The sequence below is a fragment of the Leucopleurus acutus genome (genome assembly GCF_964270905.1).
Source record: "Leucopleurus acutus genome assembly, chromosome: 7".
In the NCBI taxonomy this organism is placed as follows: domain Eukaryota; kingdom Metazoa; phylum Chordata; class Mammalia; order Artiodactyla; family Delphinidae; genus Leucopleurus; species Leucopleurus acutus.
In genome coordinates this window covers 79,720,755-79,740,532 of record NC_139150.1, presented here as the reverse complement: position 1 = coordinate 79,740,532, position 19,778 = coordinate 79,720,755, and the positions used below count along the sequence as shown (strand labels likewise).

Genomic DNA, 19,778 nt, shown 5'->3' with positions numbered 1-19,778 from the left:
TACGGTATTTGTTTTTCTCTTTCTGACTTACTTCACTCTGTATGACAGACTCTAGGTCCATCCATCTCACTACAAATAACTCAATTTCATTTCTTTTTATGGCTGAGTAATATTCCATTATATATATGTGCCACATCTTCTTTATCCATTCATCTGTCGATGGACACTTAGGTTGCTTCCATGTCCTGGCTACTGTAAATAGTGCTGCAATGAACATTATAGTACATGTCTATTTTTGAATTATGGTTTTCTCAGGGTATTTGCCCAGTAGTGGTATTGCTGGGTCATATGGTAGTTCTGTTTTTAGTTTTTTAAGGAACCTCCATACTGTTCTCCATAGTGGCTATATTAATTTACATTCCCACCAACAGTGCAAGAGTGTTCCCTTTTCTCCACACCCTCTCCAGCATTTATTGTTTGTAGATTTTTTGATGATGGCCATTCTGACTTGTGTGAGGTGATACCTCATTGTAGCTTTGATTTATATTTCTCCAATAATTAGTGATGTTGAGCATCTTTTCATGTGTTTGTTGGCAATCTGTGTGTCTTCTTTGGAGAAATGTCTATTTAGTTCTTCCACCCATTTTTGGATTGGGTTGTTTGTTTTTTTGATATTGAGCTGCATGAGCTGCTTGTATAGTTTGGAGATTAATCCTTTGTCAGTTGCTTCATTTGCAAATATTTTCTCATATTCTCAGGTTTGTCCTTTCCTCTTGTTTATCGTTTCCTTTGCTGTGAAAAAACTTTTAAGTTTCATTAGGTCCCATTCATTTATTTTTGTTTTTATTTCCATTTCTCTAGGAGGTGGGTCAAAAATGATCTTGCTGTGATTTATGTCATAGAGTGTTCTGCCTGTGTTTTCCTGTAATATTTTTATAGTGTCTGGCCTTACATTTAGGTCTTTAATCCACTTTAAGTTTAGGTTTTAGGAAGTGTTCTAATTTCATTCTTTTACATGTAGCTGTCCACTTTTCCCAGCACCACTTATTGAAGAGGCTGTCTTTTATCCATTGTATATTCTTGCCCCCTTTGTCAAAGATAGGGTGACCATATGAGTGTGGGTTTACCTCTGGGCTTTCTATCCTGTTCCATTGATCTATATTTCTGTTTTTGTGCCAGTACCATACTGTCTTGATTACTGTAGCTTTGTAGTATAGTCTAAAGTCAGGGAGCCTGATTCCTCCAGCTCCATTTTTCCTTCTCAAGATTGCTTTGGCAATTCGGCATCTTTTGTGTTTCCATACAAAATGTAAAATTTTTTGTTCTAGTTTTGTAAAAATTGCCATTGGTAGTTTGACAGGGATTGCATTGAATCTGTACATTGCTTTGAGTAGTACAGTCATTTTCACAATGTTGATTCTTCCGATCCAAGAACATGGTATATCTCTCCATCTGTTTGTATCATCTTTAATTTCTTTCATCAGTGTCTTATAGTTTTCTGCATACAGGTCTTTTGTCTCCTTAGGTTGGTTTATTCCTAGGTATTTTATTCCTTTTGAGGCAATGTTAAATGGGAGTGTTTCCTTAATTTCACTTTTAGATTGTTTGTTGTTAGTGTATAGGAATACAAGAGATTTCTGTGCATTAATTTTGTATCCTACTACTTTACCAAATTCATTGATTAGCTCTAGTAGTTTTCTGGAAGCATCTTTAGGATTCTCTATGTATAGTATCATCTCATCTACAAACAGTGACAGTTTTACTTCTTATTTTCTGATTTGGATTCCTTTTATTTCTTTTTCTTCTCTAATTGCTGTGGCTAAAACTTCCAAAACTATGTTGAATAATTGTGATGAGAGTGAACACCTTGTCTTGTTCCTGATCTTAGAGGAAATGATTTCAGTTTTTCACCATTGAGAATGATGTTGGCTGTGCATTTGTCATACATGGCCTTTATTATGTTGAGGTAGGTTCCCTCTATGCCCACTTTCTGGAGAGTTTTTATCATAAATGGGTGTTGAATTTTGTCAAAATCTTTTTCTGCATCTATTGAGAATATCATATGGTTTTTATCCTTCAACTTGTTAATATGGTGCATCACATTGATTGATTTCCGTATATTGAAGAATCCTTCATTTCCGGGATAAACCCCACTTGATCATGGTGTATGATCCTTTTAATGTGCTGTTGGATTCTGTTTGCTAGTATTTTGTTGAGGATTTTTGCATCCATGTTCATCAGTGATATTGGCCTGTAGTTTTCTTTTTTTGTGTGACATCTTTGTCTGATTTTGGTATCACAGTGATGGTGGCCTTATAGAATGAGTTTGGGAGTGTTCCTCCCTCTGCTATATTTTGGAAGAGTTTGAGAAGGATAGGTGTTAGCTCTTCTCTAAATGTTTGATAGAATTCGCCGGTGAAGCTATCTGGTTCTGGGCTTTTGTTTGTTGGAAGATTTTAAATCACAGTTTCAATTTCAGTGCTTGTGATTGGTCTGTTCATATTTTCTATTTCTTCCCGGTTCAGTCTCAGAAGGTTGTGCTTTTCTAAGAATTTGTCCGTTTCTTCCAGGTTGTCCATTTTATTGCCATAGAGTTGCTTGCAGTAATTTCTCATGATCTTTTGTATTTCTGCAGTGTTGGTTGTTACTTCTCCTTTTTCATTTTTAATTCTGTTGATTTGAGTCTTCTTCCTTTTTTTCTTGATGAGTCTGGCTAATGGTTTATTAATTTTGTTTATCTTCTCAAAGAACCAGCTTTTAGTTTTATTGATCTTTGCTATTGTTTCCTTCATTTCTTTTTCATTTATTTCTGATCTGATCTTTATCTGTGGCACACGGTGTGTGATATTCTGCCTCTGTTAGTAATGAACTTCACCATGAAGTTGCTCATTATATTAGTTTCTGTACACCCCTAAAACATTGGTTTAAAAAAAAAAAGCTTCAGAACAGGGATTTGTAGGAGAATGCCCCCTCTTAAGCAGCTTCACAGATTTTTCTGACCAACATAAGCAAGCATCCTTTTCCCCTTTGCCGTTTTGGAAATAATGATGCCTTGTATGGTAGGATGATACAGTGTTTTTCTTTAAAGCAGAAGTACAAGATGAAAGAATCTTACTGGGAGATAAAGGAATTTGTAGGGAAATTAAATATTTTTTCAACAGTAGCCTTAAGCAGTACTTAAAGTGAAGACAGGACAAGGGTTTTTAAATTTTGACTGAAGGAAGGAAAGGGAACTTTGATGTGGAACGCTCATCTCAATTCCTGCTGGCAGACTCAGACTCGTGTGTGTGTGTGTGTGTGTGTGTGTGTGTGTGTGTGTGTGTGTGTGCGTGCGTGCACGTGTTGGGAGGGAGCGGAGGTCCTGCACACAGTTCAGCCTTCTGTCCCACATCACCTGAAATCCATGGCCTCAATCTCATGTCTTCCCCAACTAGTGCACTCTTGCAGGGGTCAAACTGAACTGGCTTATAAAAACATAGCTGGAAGTATAGACCCTTATTAGACAGATCCAATGTTGAAGAGGTAAGTTTACTGAAAGAAGACAACTTCTCGCTTTATCCCCTGGCCCCTTCTTTTCCCTGTCCACCATGCCTTAGCTCTTTCCAAGTTTTATGTGCTGGTTAATTAGACCTTATATAAAACCTAACTTAATTGATTTTATGATTTTTCAGAAAGTTAGAGTGACCTCTTGTGGGAATATCAAGTAGTTAATCCAGGTGCTGCCAACCGTCTGATTTTGTGAGTCCATTTCCTAGGTGTGTTGAGCTGGACATGCTCCCCAATTGTGCTTTATTTTTCTTAAACTCATCTTGATGGATTTCACAGCCATAGGTAAATGGGAAGGGGTGGAAATATGTTAGGCAGTAGCCAGTGGTATAGGAATATATTTTCCAAAACAATGTTGATTTCATTTCTTTGTTTTCCTTTTTAAATGTGGTGATGGTGGAAAGTGGGGGAAAGTGTGGTAGGGCTCCAGAGCAATTCCGCATGAAGGCCCCAGATTCAAGAAACTGCTAGGGGTCTTTTAACTCTACTCACAAAGGAAACGCTTATTTGGGCTCTCAAATGCCTCACTGCGGACCTAAACACAGCCCTTCTGGAGATAATTAGCACTCAGGGACTTACACTTGTTTTTTGCTGTTGTTGTTTGTGGCTTTGATTCTTTTTTAAAAAAATGTTTTATTGGGGTACAGTTGATTTACAATGTTGTGTTAGTTTCAGGTGTACAGCAAAGTGGATCTGTTATACATGTACATATATCCACTCTTTTTAGATTCTTTTCCCATATAGGCCATTACAGTATATTCAGTAGGGATCTCATCATGACAGAGTTGAGAGCCTAACCTAAGTCAGCTGCATAAATCTTTAAAATTCTTTTATTTGGAAGAATTTCAGACATATGCAAAATAGTATATGAGAGGAGAATAATGAACCCCTAGTTACCTATCAGTCGGCTTCAAGAATTACCACTCATTACTAATTTTATTTTCGCCATACTTCTTTCCTCCCCCTTCCATTGTTTAGAAGAAATCGCAGGCGTCATACCCTCTCTTTCATAAGTATTTTAGAAGGTATCTCTAACAGATAAGAACTCCCCTTTAAAAATATAACCACAATATCACCACCCATAAAAATGAACAGAAATTTCTTAATATCATAAAAGATTGAGGTAGTGTTCAAATTTCTCTCATTGTCTCCTTTTTTTAAAAAATAATTTTTTTAGAGCAGTTTTAGGTTTACAATAAAATTGAGAGAAATGTATAGAGATTTCCCACATATCCCCTGTTCTCACACATGCGTAGCCTCCCCCATTACCAACACCACTCACCAGAATAGTACTTTTTTTTTAAACAAGGATGAACCTACGTCGACACATCATAATCACCCAAGGTCCATAGTGTTCACTCTTGGTGTTGTGAATTCAATGGGTTTGGACAAATGTATAATAACATATCCATTGTTATAATAGTATCATACAGAATATTTTCCCTGCCCTAAAAATCCTCTGTGCTCTGCCTGTTGGTGTCCCCACCACCCCCTTGGCAACCGCTAATCTTTTATTGTCTCCATAGTTTTGTTTTTTAGAGAATGTCATAGAGTTGGAATCATACAGTATGTAGCCTTCTCAGCTTTGCTTCTTTCACTTAGCTATATGAAATTAAGAGTCCTCCGTGTATTTTCAAGGCTTGAGAGCTCAGTTCTTTTTGTCACTAAATAATATGCCATTGTCTGGATGTACCACAGTTTATTTAACCATTCACCTACTGGAGGACATCTTCGTTGCTTTCAAGTTTGGCAATTATGAATAAAGTTACTGTAAATATTTGTGTGCATGTTTTTTTGTTGATGTAAGTTTTCAACTCCTTTGGGTAAATACCAAAGCACAAAATTGTTGGCTTTTATGATAAGGGAATGTTTCATTTTGGAAGAAGACTCCAAACAGTCTTCCAAAGTAGCTGTGCCATTTTGCATTCCCACCAGCAGTGAATGAGAGTTCTTGTTCCTTCACATCCCTCTCCCACAGCATTTGATGTTGTCAGTGTTCCAAATTTTGGCCATTCTAATAGGTGTGTAGTGGTATTTCATTGTTTTAATTTGCATTTCCCTGATGACATATGACGTGGAGCATCTTTTCATATGCCTACTTGCCATCTGTATATCTCCTTTGGTGAGGTGTCTGTTAAGGTCTTTGGCCAATTTTTAAATTGGGTTGTTTGTTTTCTTATTAAGTTTTTTCTCCTAATCTATAGGTTCTCTCTCTCTCTTTCCCCTCCATATATTTTTGTTTAAGAAACTAAGCTGCGTGTCTAAAGTTTCTACAATATAGATTTGTCTGAATGTATCATTTTGGTGTCATATAAGGAGTTTCTCTCTCCCCTATATTTCCTTTAAGTGAGTGGTTAGATTGAGAAACTTGATCAGATTCAAGTTCAATTTTTTGTTTGGCAAGGCTACTTCACAAGGCAGTGAGGCAGTCTTCCACCAGGAGGCGCAGTTGCTCTCTTTTTGGGATGTCAACCTCCAGATAATCAGGGGCATCGATTGATTAATAAACCAACGGTTGCAAAACAGTGATATTCTAACTGCATCCATTCTTCTTTTATTAGGTTTTTATGTTCCTTTGAATAAGTTTCCCCTCATCAACTATTTTGTTACTTTAAGATGTTACTTTAAGATATAAAGAGGACAGAAAAATGCTTGATTTTTCCTGTACTTATCAGTTTTCAAAATAATGAGTTGGTTCCCTAATACTATCAAGAAGTGATCAATACGTTTTTAAAAAATCATGAAATTATGTATGTGAATGTATTTGATATTTTTCATTCCACTGAAGTCACTATACTTATTGACCAACGTAAGTCTATTGAAGTTCTCTCCTGAATCTTTTTGACATGACCCTACTAGTCTTTAAAAACTTCCCTGCTTTCTGCTAAGACAAGCTGTTCCAGGCTTATTTTATATTTCTTAACTCGAACCTGAAATTAGCTATTTCTCCAAGGTTATGGTTCTCACAGTGTTATCTGGGAGCCCCTGGGAGTCCCTGTGATCCTTTCATGGGGTTTGTGAGGTCAAAATTATTTTCATATTAATACTAAGGGCTATTTGCCCTTTTAAACTTTCATTTTCTCACAAATATATACAGAGTTTCCCAAAGGTTACATGATGTGCGATATTATGATTGAATGCAGAAGCAGTTCTAAGAATTCTGCTGTCATTTATTAAGCCAGACATTAAATAGATTCACAAAAATGTAAAACAATTGTACTCTTCTCACTAATTTTTGTTAATAGATACTTTGTTATTTTGAAATGTTTTGATTTTTAATTCAGTCAACATCAATAGATATAGCCCACATAAATAAAAACTCTTTGGGCCCTCAACAATTTTAAGAATTTAAAGAGATTTGGGGAGCAAAATGTTTTGAGAACTGCTGCTCCAAGGAGTCTTGGTTCCTTTTAATGGAAAATGGTATTTAGAGATCACAATCTAGGAGCTAAAGATGTTCATGGTTACTGGGTTGGCCATAGTTTTTAGGCCATTTCATAGGCAGAGTTAAGATAAAATTATATATTTATTTAAAGATAAAATACATCATGAGTTAATACTGTTTATTCCTGTCCAAATTTAGGACTACAGAGTTTTTACTTAAACTCATACAATTTACATTTGTATCTCCTTTCTCCCACAACAAAAATCCCAGCATAGGGCTTCCCTGGTGGCGCAGTGGTTGAGAGTCCGCCTGCCGATGCAGGGGACACAGGTTCGTGCCCCGGTCCGGGAAGATCCCACACGCCGCAGAGCGGCTGGGCCCGTGAGCCATGGCCGCTGAGCCTGCGCGTCCGGAGCCTGTGCTCTGCAGTGGGAGAGGCCACAACAGGGAGAGGCCCGCGTACCGCAAAAAAAAAAAAAAAAAAAAAAATCCCGGCATAAATGTTTATTTTCAGTGTCACATTAACAATAGCACCACTACCATCACTACCAACAATATGATCACTTAAAACAGTTTGACTGCTTTCTTTTCTTTTTTTTTAGTTTTTTCTTTGAGGTATATCTCTCTATGGATGTACAGTAATTTGATAGTTTAAAGTTACCTGAAATGGTGTGTGTTTTTGAAATTATGCCAACAAGCAGATCAGTTAGACCCATGTATTTTTTCTTTTGATTTTTAAAGGCTGCTTTTTATAAATTCAGAGAAGTTTAGGTTCTATCTCTGTCTCTTGTAGCCTACTGCCTTCCTCTCTTCCTCAAGTAACATTAAAAAAAATCAGTAATTTTCCTTTGTTATTTTTAAACTTTAAGCAAATATATATATATAGTATTACTAGATATAGTATATGTATATATATATACTTATTTAGTATTACTACCACCCTCCCCTTTTTGGATGAAAGGTAGTATACTATATACACTTCTTTCCACAACTTTTTTCAATTAACAATATATGTATTCAGGAGCTCACTCCAGTTGTATATAGGGCACTTCATTGCATTATTTTACCATAATTTATTCAAGTAGCCATTTACTGAGGAACTTTGGGAGCAATTTCCAGTATTTTATTACATATGGTGCTGCAGTGAATAGTCTTGCACATACTTTTACCACGATATCTTTAGGATAGAGTTCTAGAAGTGGGATTGCTGGCTCAAAGTGTGAATGTGTATAATTCTGCTAGATATTGAGACTCTTTTTACTTCTGCAGTACCGATGGAAGAACAGACTGAGACAGCTGCTCAAGGTCACCTTACCAGTCACTGACAAGTCTGGGGTTTAAACTTAGATGTAACGGGTCTCCACAGACTCTGCAGGTCACGGGAAGAGGATTTGCAAGGTGGGAGAGGCAAAGGAAGAATTTTGCATTTGGAAGTCACATTCACTGAATCACATATTCTCACGCTTCCAACTCCCAGCGCACCAGTTCTTCCTTATCAGAACCTCTAGTCCTCTGAGCTCTCATACTTTCTCTCATTCATCACTTTCCTCCTCATCCGGTAACTGAGGTATCACTGCCGCCACTGGTAATCTGGGCCAGTAAACCCGGAAGGTGTGTGGAGGGCTTTGCGCATGCCCAGCCACTACGCGCAGATTGGAGCCGCTCGGAGGCAGGACCAGAGTGACGTCCTAACGGCGCGCCGCTCCCTGGCGTCCTAGCAAGGTCGCTTTGCAGTGCAAGTGCGCGCGTAAGTGACAAGACCCTGGTTCGGGGGCGCGCCGTATCCTGCTGCCTTGGTATCAGCGGCGACATGTCAGGATATACGTCCGACGAGAAATTGCGGCTGCAGCAGCTGCGAGAGCTGAGAAGGCGATGGCTGAAGGATCAGGAGCTGAGCCCCCGGGAACCGGTGCTGCCCCCGCGGAGGATGTGGCCTATGGAGCAATTCTGGAATAAGTTTTTGCAGGACGGGGCCTCCTGGAAGAACGTGGTGAGTGACGGCCCTCCCCCACTCCCACCCTGACTCCCGCCCCGTCGCGGACCCCGGCCTGGCTGCTGGGACGCCTGCTCACTGTAGCCACATTAGGGACTGACTCGCTCCACCCCCGAAAGTTCCGGTAGTTCCCCAAGGGAGAATCAGATTCTACCGAGACTTAGGTTTAGCTGGGACGCTCACTGGTCCCAGGAATCATAGGCTGGGAGTCGGGAGTCAGGAGTCAGAGTCCGGAGCTTGTATGGCTTCGGGATGGTCTTGTCCTTTGGCTGTCAAATGTGATGAGAAGGAGGCGAATCTTCGCCTGGGTTTTACAGGACACTGCAGGCTTGCTTCTCTTTTGACTGTGGAGACCTTCCCTCAGAATGATGGCCAAGGATTCACTAGAGTTAAAATTCAATGATTTTAGTATTTGAAGACACTTGTCTGATTTTTGAGGTTGAGATTATAGAGACCAACTAACTCTGCACTCGACTACCAGAAGGCACAATGAGCCTCTAGCTGGTAATACAGCTCTATGTAATGACCATTAAAGAAGGGGTCCTATTGGTATGCTGAGTGAGTCATATTCAAGAGCCCCCTTTCTTAACCGCTACTACGTACGTTGAACACACGCTTTCATTTAAGAATGCCATTCCTGGACTTTGCAGAAAGTCACTCACTCAAGTGCTATCTTTATTTTCAGGGTCTCCTGATATTTTCTTGAGGTCGTTAATTAAATCACATCAATTATGAATGATGAATGCTGTATCTCAGAATTCCTTGCAACTTTGGCTAATAATAATGGTAATAATATAAGGAACACTTCGGTGCTTACTTTGTGCCTGGCACTTTGCTGAGGGTTTTACACGTGTTACTTTATTTATTTTTTTACTTCCATAAGGTAGAAACCATCCCTAATCCTCGTTTTAAATATGTGGAAACGGAGACCTGCAGGAATTCAGTGATTTACCTGTGGTCCCAGGGCTAGGAATTGAAGAAGTTCACTTTGAAATCCATATGTATTTTATTGTGCTACAAAGTCTGGTGCAAATTTTTCTAAGAAAGTGGTATTAGATACTTATTTATGATGGTAAAATTAAACTCTAATTGAACTCTCCTCTCTTCTCACCCTTTGTGTCTCTGGCATTACTTAACTGATTTGGCAGCCACTGGTTGAATGTTGACATCCCACCCGTCAGCCAGTGATGTAAGGAAGTAAATAATCATTTGTTGAAATCTGTCTTACCTTACTTTGAGTTAACTTTTTCTTTCATAATCATATCTGTTACAACACTTAGAATCTAGATTGTCTTTTCCCTGACAGGATAGGTCTGTTTCAGTCAAATTGGCTGCCATGGAAAAGTTCCATTTTTAGATGTCTTTTGCCTTTCTTTTTAAAAATACTGTGTCTGAAGGCACCTCAAAGTGAGCTTGGAACACCCTTATCCCAGTATGTAAAACATTCTTTTTCCAGCATTAGTGCACTCAAGGTTGTCTGCCCTACAGGTAGAATGATACAAATGGTGTTTATTATGGATATCTGAAATTGATAAATTAGGGAAATGACTTTACCTGAAAATTCTGTAGTTCTGATTACTCTGGTTAAATTGATTAGAATTATTTCATTATTTATGCCATGTTTTATCTTAAACAAACTTATAATAAGGATATTTTTAGAAGTCTTTTAAAAAACATATTTATAAATACAGTACTATAGTTTTGCAAAATGCTGCTTCTCTTAAGCCTCCTTTGCTTTGAACTCTGTAGGTGTCACCTAGCAGGCACTATGTTTAGTAAAAATATTCGGTGTACAGACTATATGGAAATACGTAGCATTTAGAGATTTTACAATAATCGTGATTTTTTTATATCACTGATGCTTTTTTTTTCTGCCACAAATGTATAAAAAATAAGATATCTATTTTGTGTATGTTTTTTTTCCCCCAGATCTATAAGACGTACCGACACAGTATCTTTGCTTTTACTCATGTACTGATTCCTTTCTGGATTATTCATTATTATCTGAAATATCATGTGAATGTAAGTGTGCTTTAAGTATGTATTTTTCAGAATTTATTTTTAATATTGTACAAAATTATTTCCTATGTGGCAATGCCTTACCCGGCTCTACTTAGTGGAAATAATCTGCCACTTATAACTGATTTTGAATTACTTTGAATCCTTTTAGGTAAAAGGTTTAATGAAACTTAGGTAATGTATGGTTTTTCAAAAAGTTGATCTTTATATTAGTTGTTTACAACTTGAATTGCATTTCCTCGTGAAACAATGTTTAAATGATCAGAAATGTAGTTGACCTAATAATACTGGTGCAAACTCAGCGTCCTGAGTTGGAAGGGAGAAAATAATTTCTGCTCCTTTTTTTTGAGCACAGATCTGGTATAAGATAAAATTCACAATAGATAAAGGTTATCTTTGTCATCATTTCCTTTTCCTTTGCTCTGTCTGGTTTTTCACAACTTACTTTCTTTAGAATTCAGCATGTCCAAAAGCTTGAATTTTTTTCACTGAAAGATCTTGCATTGAATTGAGTCTGTTGCCATATTTTAAAGGCTAGGGATACCCTGGTGTAGGGTGTTAAATCCCAGGCAGGGTGAGGAAGGAGTGCATTTTGGGGAGTGGCATGGAAGGGAGAGTGTTGGTAGTTGCCCAGCATGGAGTTTTGTAACCCAAAGAGTGAGGAGGGCATTCTTGTACCCAGTGAGGAGGCTTAAATCCTGAGTGGGTTGCTGAGTGGGTAAGGGGGCAGGGAATTGGTGAGTGTTCCTGTTTGGAGGGCAGCAGTGTCAGCAACCTGGTGTAGGATATTGGAACCTGAGTGAGGGGAGGAAGACATCAGGAAGGAGTGTGGTTTGGGGCAGTGATGGAGTTGGCAACCCAAAGTAAAGTATCAGAAACCGAATGAGGTGAGGAGGTTATTTATACTGGAGTGTGGTGGTGGAGATGACAGAAGATTGGTTATATACAGGAAGGTTGATCAAATGAGAACATATGTTGATGATACTGGAACCCTGAATTCTCATTGTCAGAAAAGGGAGTTATGCATATGGAATACAGGGAGAAAACCTTGTGGTACTGGAATGGAATTGGAAGTATTGGTGTGACTCATGATTTTTAGTATGTATTGATAAATATAGAAATAAATATAGCTGTAAATGCAGATTTACCTAGCTCTGTCCATTGATAGGGCCTGTGAGCATTGCTACCCCATGGTATCAATAACTAGCACATCTAGCAGCTGGGCTTACTTTCTAAATATAGTTTTCCACTGAAAGGATCCAGAGCTCCTTGGAGAAATGGCTGATTCCAGGGCCGGGGCAGGGAAAGTACAAGATGAGCTTGTGCCAGAAAGTAAAGAAGTGTGTTCAAAGAATGATGGAGATGAATCAAAAGGACAGAGTCAGCTTGAAAAGACTCCCACTGGAACAAATTTGAGCAGGAAAATAAATGATAGTAATAGATGAGAGCCAGCTGGATAAATAAAACGCAAATCCATGAGTCCATGCTCATATAAATTAATTAATTAATTAATGGACAGAAGAGAAAGCTTTTTTTTTTGTACAGTAGAGTAAATAAGAAATGGACAAAAAAAGTCACCATTTGAGAATCATCATAGTAATATTTTATTCAGCCAGGGAACATCAAAAGTTGCTAACATTAATCCCCAAATTCCTACCTTCAACATACTTATTTGTTACAAAGAGTAACTTTGTAATGGAGGAAACCTGGCAGACATCATCTTAATCAAGAAATCTAAATTACATTACCAATAATGGGACAGACTGAAATTGTGTACTACTTGATAGGATGCAATAAGAAGAAAACAATATGTTTTGCGATGTTCCTGCCAAAAATGTATAAGCTGAATCTAATTGATGGACTTTTCTGCATAATAATTGGCTTGTTACCTTCAAAAATGTCAAGATCATGAAAGTTAAAGAACCATGGAAGATTTGTTCCAGATTGAAGAAGACTAAAGGGACTTGTCAACTAAATGTGAACTTGATTCATGGGCACAATCTGCTTCGTCAAAAAAAAAAAAGAGATGGCATTGGCAGTCAGAACTTTAAACAGCCTACACGATGGATGGAGAACTGGTTATATAAGGGGGGATTTTTTGATAACTCCAAACAGTTATGGAGACAAGTGATAAAATTTGAATGGGTTCTTCAGACTAGATAGAAGGTATTAATATATCAATGTTAATTTTCTGATCCTGATGGCTGTATTGTGATTATTTTAAGAATATTGTCCTTATTTGTAGGAAGTACACACTAAAGTAATAAACCAGTCAGCAATTCACTATGAAGTGATTCAGTAAAAAAAAAAGTTTGGGACTGCGTAACAAATTGTAGCTAATCCAGTTGAGGTTTGCTTTCCTGTAGCCTGATGAAAGGAGAGTGAAACAAATAAGTGGGGTTCTCAGAAAATTCACTCTTATGTCACTTGTTCTCTGTTGACTGTGTGGGTTCTTTAAATTTCTGATTGCTGACAACACCTTTGTTTTCTTCACTAAAATTACCTCTGTTGATCGTCAACTATGGAATGCCTAGTATGTCTTCCTTTATTGCTGTGGAAAGAATATATAAGACGAAATTCCTGACTTCAAGGAGTTTATAATAAAGTTGGAAGATAGGTATGATTTGGGTAAAAGTATGGAGGAGAAAATCTGTTCCAGTTAGAAAAACAAGGAGTTAGTAGTTAGCATGGTCTTGTTTACCAAAGATAGGATTGCCTGGAACTGCGAGTCTCTTGGCTTAGTAGGGTGGAACCAATAAATGGAAGGTCCTGAAAGCTAGGCAGAGGAGGTTGAACTTTACGTGGTAGGCAGTGGGAAGCTTTCCATTTTTAAATAGGAGAGTGAGTTGATATATTGTGAGTGATATATTTAAACATAAAAAACATTGATATGTAGGGTGAATTGGAGGGAGGAAAGTATTGACATCAGGCAAATCAGCTGGAGGCTATTGCAGTTTAGTAGATATTAGTTGATGAGAATCTGGTTAGGGCAGAGATAACAGGAATGAAAAAGTAAAGTGAAGCCAGAAGATACTTTTTCAGGAAGAAATAACTCAAATTAAGTTGAGTTTTATTTTTAAGTATTTATAGGACATATTAATGACCCTAAAAAGGAAAATCTTTTTAGACTTAAAAATCATACATCTAAATCAATTACGCATTTTAACTAGAACCCTAAAACTAATCTTTTAGAATCTCTAATAGCCTGATTATCTTAAACATTACAAATACTCTATATCAGAATATATGGATTGTCCCAGTGTTTTCAGAACTTATTAAATTTGACATTCATCTGTTTATACCCTGGGTTAATTTACCTTGTCATATCTGTATTTAACTAAATATTTCTAGGATTAAAAAAACACTTATCTCCTAAGAGAAGAAAATTTAACAAGCTAAAGTTACTGGGTTGACAATTCAAGACATTAATATGGCTGCTTACCTGAGGGATTCATACTTCTAGGTGATTTTTCCTGAGCCACAGATGGACGTAGTTAAAGGTTTTATGTCAGTAGATGTCCCAAAGCCTCTCTTTTACCTTATTCTTTGTCTTGGTTTGGTTAGGCCTGCATCCTCTACTGTTGCACCCAGTTTACTTCAGCTAACACCTTTATGCTTAATTGAATTTAACATTCTCTCTGAAGACATTTCAGTATCTTCTTGCCTCTGGCCACAGTTTTTAGAGACATTTGAATGTCCTCACATTGTATTCTGAGTTTCTCTCCTGCTTTTGGCTCCAATTTGCCTGAGTCTTAAATCATTGCCAATAATCTTTTAAATTTTTTGGTGTGGTATCTTGTACAGATGTGTATGCTTAATGAGTACATTTATTTAGCACCTCCTATGTGCAAGGCACTGTTCTTAACACAGGGGTATACAAGGCAGATTGCGTTCCTGTCTTCATGAAATGTTTAGGGAGACTGGCAATAAGCAGATAAGCAGAGAGGTATATAATGTTATAGGAGGTGATAAGTCTATAGAAGAAAAACTAAGGGTAAAAGACTAGAGAGTGACAGGAACTGCTGTTTTTATTAAGCTTCTTTGAGGAAGTGCTATTTGAAAAACACAAATGAAATGAGGATCTGGACCAAGCAAGTATTAGGAGAAGAGCATTTCACGTAGAGGAATCATTAAGCATAAGGGCTCTGAGGCACAAACAGGCCTAACTGATTGTATTAATACAAAGAAGCCACTGCAGCTACAGTTCAGAGAGAGAGAGAGAGGGAGGATCAGAGAGGTAGCCAAGGGCCAGATCGTTTCTTAGAGATCACAGCAAGGACTTTGGCTTTTTTTTTTTGGAAGCATTATGAAACTTTGAGCAGAGGAGTAACAGGAGCGATGCATCTTAAAAAAATCACTCTACTCTGCCTGCAGTGTGGAGAATAGACTTTAGGGAGGGCATGAGCGGAAGCTGGGAGACTAGTAGGTGAAAATATGATAAAGGCTTGGACAAGGGTAGTAGTACTAGAAGTGGTGAGAAGCAGTAAGATTCAGGATAAAATCTCCTCCTGCTGAGGAGTCAGGGTTTTGGGCCTTCGTAACTAGGAGAGTGAAAATGCCATTTACAGAGATAGGGAACAGTTTGGCACTGAGGGACATTAAGTGTTGGACCTGATTAAGTTTGCAATGCCTGTTTGATCAAGTAGAGATCTTGAGTAAATAATAGGATGTATGAGTCTGGAGCTTAGTGAAAGTTTGGGGCTTAAGTTAAAAATTTGGGATATGAGGAAAAAAAAAGGAAAAAAAATTGGTGCCAGCGTTTCTACTGAAAAAAAAAATCAGGATATGATCTATTTTATTTTAGAAGAAACTCTAAAACTATAATTAACAGAGCATTACTTTTATTGCAGACAAAACCATATGCCATCGTTGAAAGGAAGCCCAGAATATTCCCAGTAAGTCTTAAAACATCTCTGGTTTTTCTTCTGTTTATTATATTTCTCTTTCCTTTCCCAAGTGATCATTAGACTAAAATTTTCCTTTCTTCTCACTGGAAGTTTAAGTGCCTGTTTTGTATATTCTTAGGAAAAAAAAGAGGAGGAAATAATGTGAGGTAGCAATTACAGTTGAACCTGGGATGTGGGCACATTTCTTTTCACCCTGGCTGTAAAGCTTGTGCGACCTTTGTAGTCCTAAAGTGAATTGAAGGTACGAACAGTTTTTCACTGGTGCCGTTTCACGTAGGGTTAAGGACTTAGGGCACTAGCCTGAGCAGACACCTGAGCATTGTAACAGCAACTAAATTCCTCTGTTATTATTTCCAAACTATCACTTCCTATGGCAGTTTGACCGTAACGTCTCCATCTGTGAATTTATAATCTGTCAATGTGTGCTTTAAATTTTATGTTATGAATATGTAGGCTATTATCCTAATTTAAAATAAGTCTTCATCATTAAAAGATTACATATTAGTCCGTTGGTATCTTACTAGCTGTTTGTGAGGTTATTGTTTAGCAGAGTCAAATACATGTTATGTTCTTGTTCCATTTCTGGTCACAGATAATGAACTACCATCAAGCTCTAAGTTATATAATTTTAGAAAACAAAACTTGATGTAGATTCTTGCTTCTATCAAATGACATGGTCACAGTAATCCATTGACGACTGCAACAGAAGGGAATTTTAGGGAGAACTACCAAAGTTGGCTAACTCTTCCAATTGGAATTCTGCTTTAGGAAATAGTAGGGGATTTCTTCCGTATTTCATTGTGTATAATTGATGTGTGTCAGGGCCTAGGTAGGCTCAATTATCTTGTTGGTTTCAACAAGTCAGGTAATTTATTTATTCTTCCATTTATACATTTGTTTATTGTTTATTTTGCCATTACTGTTCAAAGGAAAAGAAGGAGGACTCTCTTTAGAAGACCATATAGTGATTCCATAGCATCTCTCCTACTTCCGTATTTTTTGCCACTGTGGTTCTTTCCTGTTTCTGTACCATTGAGAAGCTGCCCCTTTGAAGACCTGAAGAATGCTCATCTGTACATATCTTAGAATAGGATAGACAGTAACAAACAAACCACCAAATCTCAGTGGTTTAACAAAAGTTTATTTTCTATTGACATCACAGACTAGCATGGGTCAGACAATTATAGTGAGGCCATTGGGACTCTGAGGCTCCAAGATCATAGGGAAAGAGAGGGCTGGATGTCTCAGGGGATGATTTTAAGGTCTAAGCTTGGAAGTAGCTTACATCACTTCTCTTCATGTCCTGTCGGCCAGAACTCATTCTCATGATCCCACATGTCTTTGTGCTTTTTTATGTTTCTCAGCCTCCCATACCTGGAGTCTCTGCCACAGTGTATCCTTCTAGTCAACAAATAGCTCTTTGCTTCCTTCTTCCCACACACGTAACACAAGTCCCTTTCCTAGGGAGAAACCCCAAGGTCCCATTACATCACTGCAACCTAAGATCTTCAGATGATGTATAGTAATATCCGTCAGGGTTATTCTTGGAGATTCTTCTCTTGGAGATTTGAGGATCAATGGCAAGTAAACTGTATCCCTTGCCTCCCAACCACGCCCATTATTCAACGATGGAATTTGGACAGCATAGCAGTCACTTGGCTCTGAAACCCCAGTGATCAAACACTGTAAAGCCTCCTAACCCCTGTGTGTGGGAAGTTACTTGAACAGGAACTGATATTGCTTCTGGAAGGAACACCTTTGTTCATTGTTCTTCCTGGCCCCTGGCTCAGTCTAGGGGGATTCTTTCTTTTCCATTATCAACCTAGACCACATCTAAAATGAGTACTGGGAAGTATGCCCTCCTTAGGGTTGTACAGCCTTTAAAATCTACCTTCTGCTCACAGAAGGTTGAGGGCCACAGGTTGTTTTAATCAGAAACAGTCATAGGCTTTTATTGTCTGTATGTTTGGTTTGACCATCTAGTTCTCACATTTGGCAGGCATGGAAAGAAAAATACTTGGTAGGAGTCTAATCTTTTTGCTTCTAGTCAGTCCCACATGCCAGTATCTGTGGTTTCTATGCATAGTTGTCTCATTTCTTTGTCCTTATTCTACTGCCTCTCTCAACTCAGTTGAGAGGCAGCTATGTGGAAGCCACCAGAAACACACTCTAGTTCAAGGGCTACCTTTGTTTCAGTCTGATCTTTGCCACGGTGCTGGGTCCCTCTGTTTACTGAGTTTTATTGGGCTTCTGTTTCTCAGAATCTTTTCAGTGTTGTTACTGTTTAGAGATTCAGAAACAATCTGATTTTCTAATATTGCAAGGTCCCGAATTTTTAGATTCTTATTTTTATTTCTCCTCTCAAATCAGCCACTTCTTACCTGAGCTTATGTTTCTTAAAATACATTACTAAGGCAGCCACTAGTAGTTAAACACATACTATAACGTTTTTTCAGGTACCTCTCCTAGAACCTCAAGTTCATTAGACAGTCTGCTTCTAAGTTATTAGTGCCTTTTGCTTCCATCTTATAGCCTCCAATGCCAGTGTCCTTGTAGCCCCACTGCTAAGCCAGTGCCATGTGGTTCAATTTTTATTACAGCAGCATTAGTACCACTTCAAGTTATTAATTTCTGTGCTAGGGTAATGCTAGCTGTGGTAACAAGTTTTCCCCCAAGTATATAATGGCTTAAACATAATACAAATTTTTACAGTCCTGAGCCATACCAGGTCAAGGAATGGTAGGTGGTGATGGGGATAATTCTACTCTACTAAGTCAACTCATGGACTATCAGGCTGATGGAACCTGCTGTCTTAAACAGAGAGCTGAAATTAAAGCTAAGTACTTTGCCTAAGATTATACAGCTTGTCAGTGGAGGGTTCCAGGATTCACACTACTTGGTTCTGGCTTTAAAGTCCATGCCCATTCTGCCATACACACTGCATCTAGGTTTGGAAAGACACCCGAACCAGCTGCCCAAGGAAAGTTTGCATTCTGTTTCTAATATCCATTCTGAGCCAAACGGTAAACTGGTGACTGCCTAACACGTTCAGTTGCTGGGAATACATTACCGCCTTATATTGAAGATGTTTACCTGCAGCTTTCTAGGGCTTCTATTTCTTGGCGCCAAGCAAATAAAGATTATCCTTTTATCACTTTGTAAAGACAACTTTCATGTCCTTTCTAGTCATTTTTGAGTGAAACTTTCCCTATTCTCTCCCTTATACCTTAAGATTTTGAATACTGGTTGCTCATCTTTAGACAGCTTCTATTTTGCCTCTGTCCCTTTAAAGTGTGAATGCCAGAAGTGAACTAGATTTTCCAGATGACCAAATAGAACTGACCAAATGGAACTATCACCTCTGCAGACAAGATTTTTCACTAATGCATCTTTGTTTTTCTAGGGTGATACAATTCTGGAAACTGGAGAAGTAATCCCACCAATGAAAGAATTTCCTGATCAACATCACTGAAGATTACTTTTAAAATTTCAAAGATGTTTGAGCCCAAGTTTGTTGCTACATTACCACACTTACTGAATATATTTTCTGGAAAAGTAACTTTAATAAAGTTTACTCAGATATGTGTTGTCTGTTTCTTCCCAAACTGTATGATTCCCTCTGTACAATTTGAGACTCTATGACTTATCTAACAATAAGTAAAAACTGGACATGCTAAAAAAATGGTATGGGCAATCACCTACTTTTTCTGGCCATTTTTAATTTGGAAAACAGCATGTAGAAAATTATTTAGTCACATGATAGTTTTTTCTTAAACAGTACTTAATCTACTGTGATGTGAAGGTATACAATGTAATGAAATGTTGCAATAAACAAAAGAACAGAAGTTCCACACACTTTTAAAGGCTTTCTGAAGCATTTCAAAAGAAGTATTTTAGAAACTTTAGATTAAAAGGCCTAGATGTAGGTTGCTTTGTTATGTGGGAACATAAAAGACAAATCTCTAAGTATATGAAAAAGTAGCATATT

General features: G+C 37.9%; 1 protein-coding gene across 2 annotated transcripts; it reads left to right on the top strand.

The window, feature by feature from the left end:
- The first annotated feature begins 8,577 nt into the window (after positions 1-8,577).
- Positions 8,578-19,370, top strand: NDUFB6 (NADH:ubiquinone oxidoreductase subunit B6). Of its 2 annotated transcripts, XM_082841958.1 has the most exons (4): positions 8,578-8,861; positions 10,794-10,886; positions 15,734-15,778; positions 19,194-19,370. In XM_082841958.1, the coding sequence occupies exons 1-4, from the start codon at positions 8,682-8,684 to the stop codon at positions 19,260-19,262; spliced, it is 387 nt and encodes a 128-aa protein (XP_082698084.1). In that variant the 5' UTR covers positions 8,578-8,681; the 3' UTR covers positions 19,263-19,370. The 2 variants fall into 2 exon arrangements, with proteins under 2 accessions (XP_082698084.1, XP_082698085.1); XM_082841959.1 differs by lacking the exon at positions 10,794-10,886.
- The last annotated feature ends 408 nt before the right edge of the window (positions 19,371-19,778 follow it).

Bases quoted from the DNA above. Each gene is read 5' to 3' on its own strand.
- NDUFB6 (XM_082841958.1), top strand. From the start codon at position 8,682: ATGTCAGGATATACGTCCGACGAGAAATTGCGGCTGCAGCAGCTGCGA. The intron at 10,887-15,733 runs GTAAGTGTGCTT...CTTTTATTGCAG, and splicing joins ATCTGAAATATCATGTGAAT to ACAAAACCATATGCCATCGT. The intron at 15,779-19,193 runs GTAAGTCTTAAA...TTGTTTTTCTAG, and splicing joins GGAAGCCCAGAATATTCCCA to GGTGATACAATTCTGGAAAC.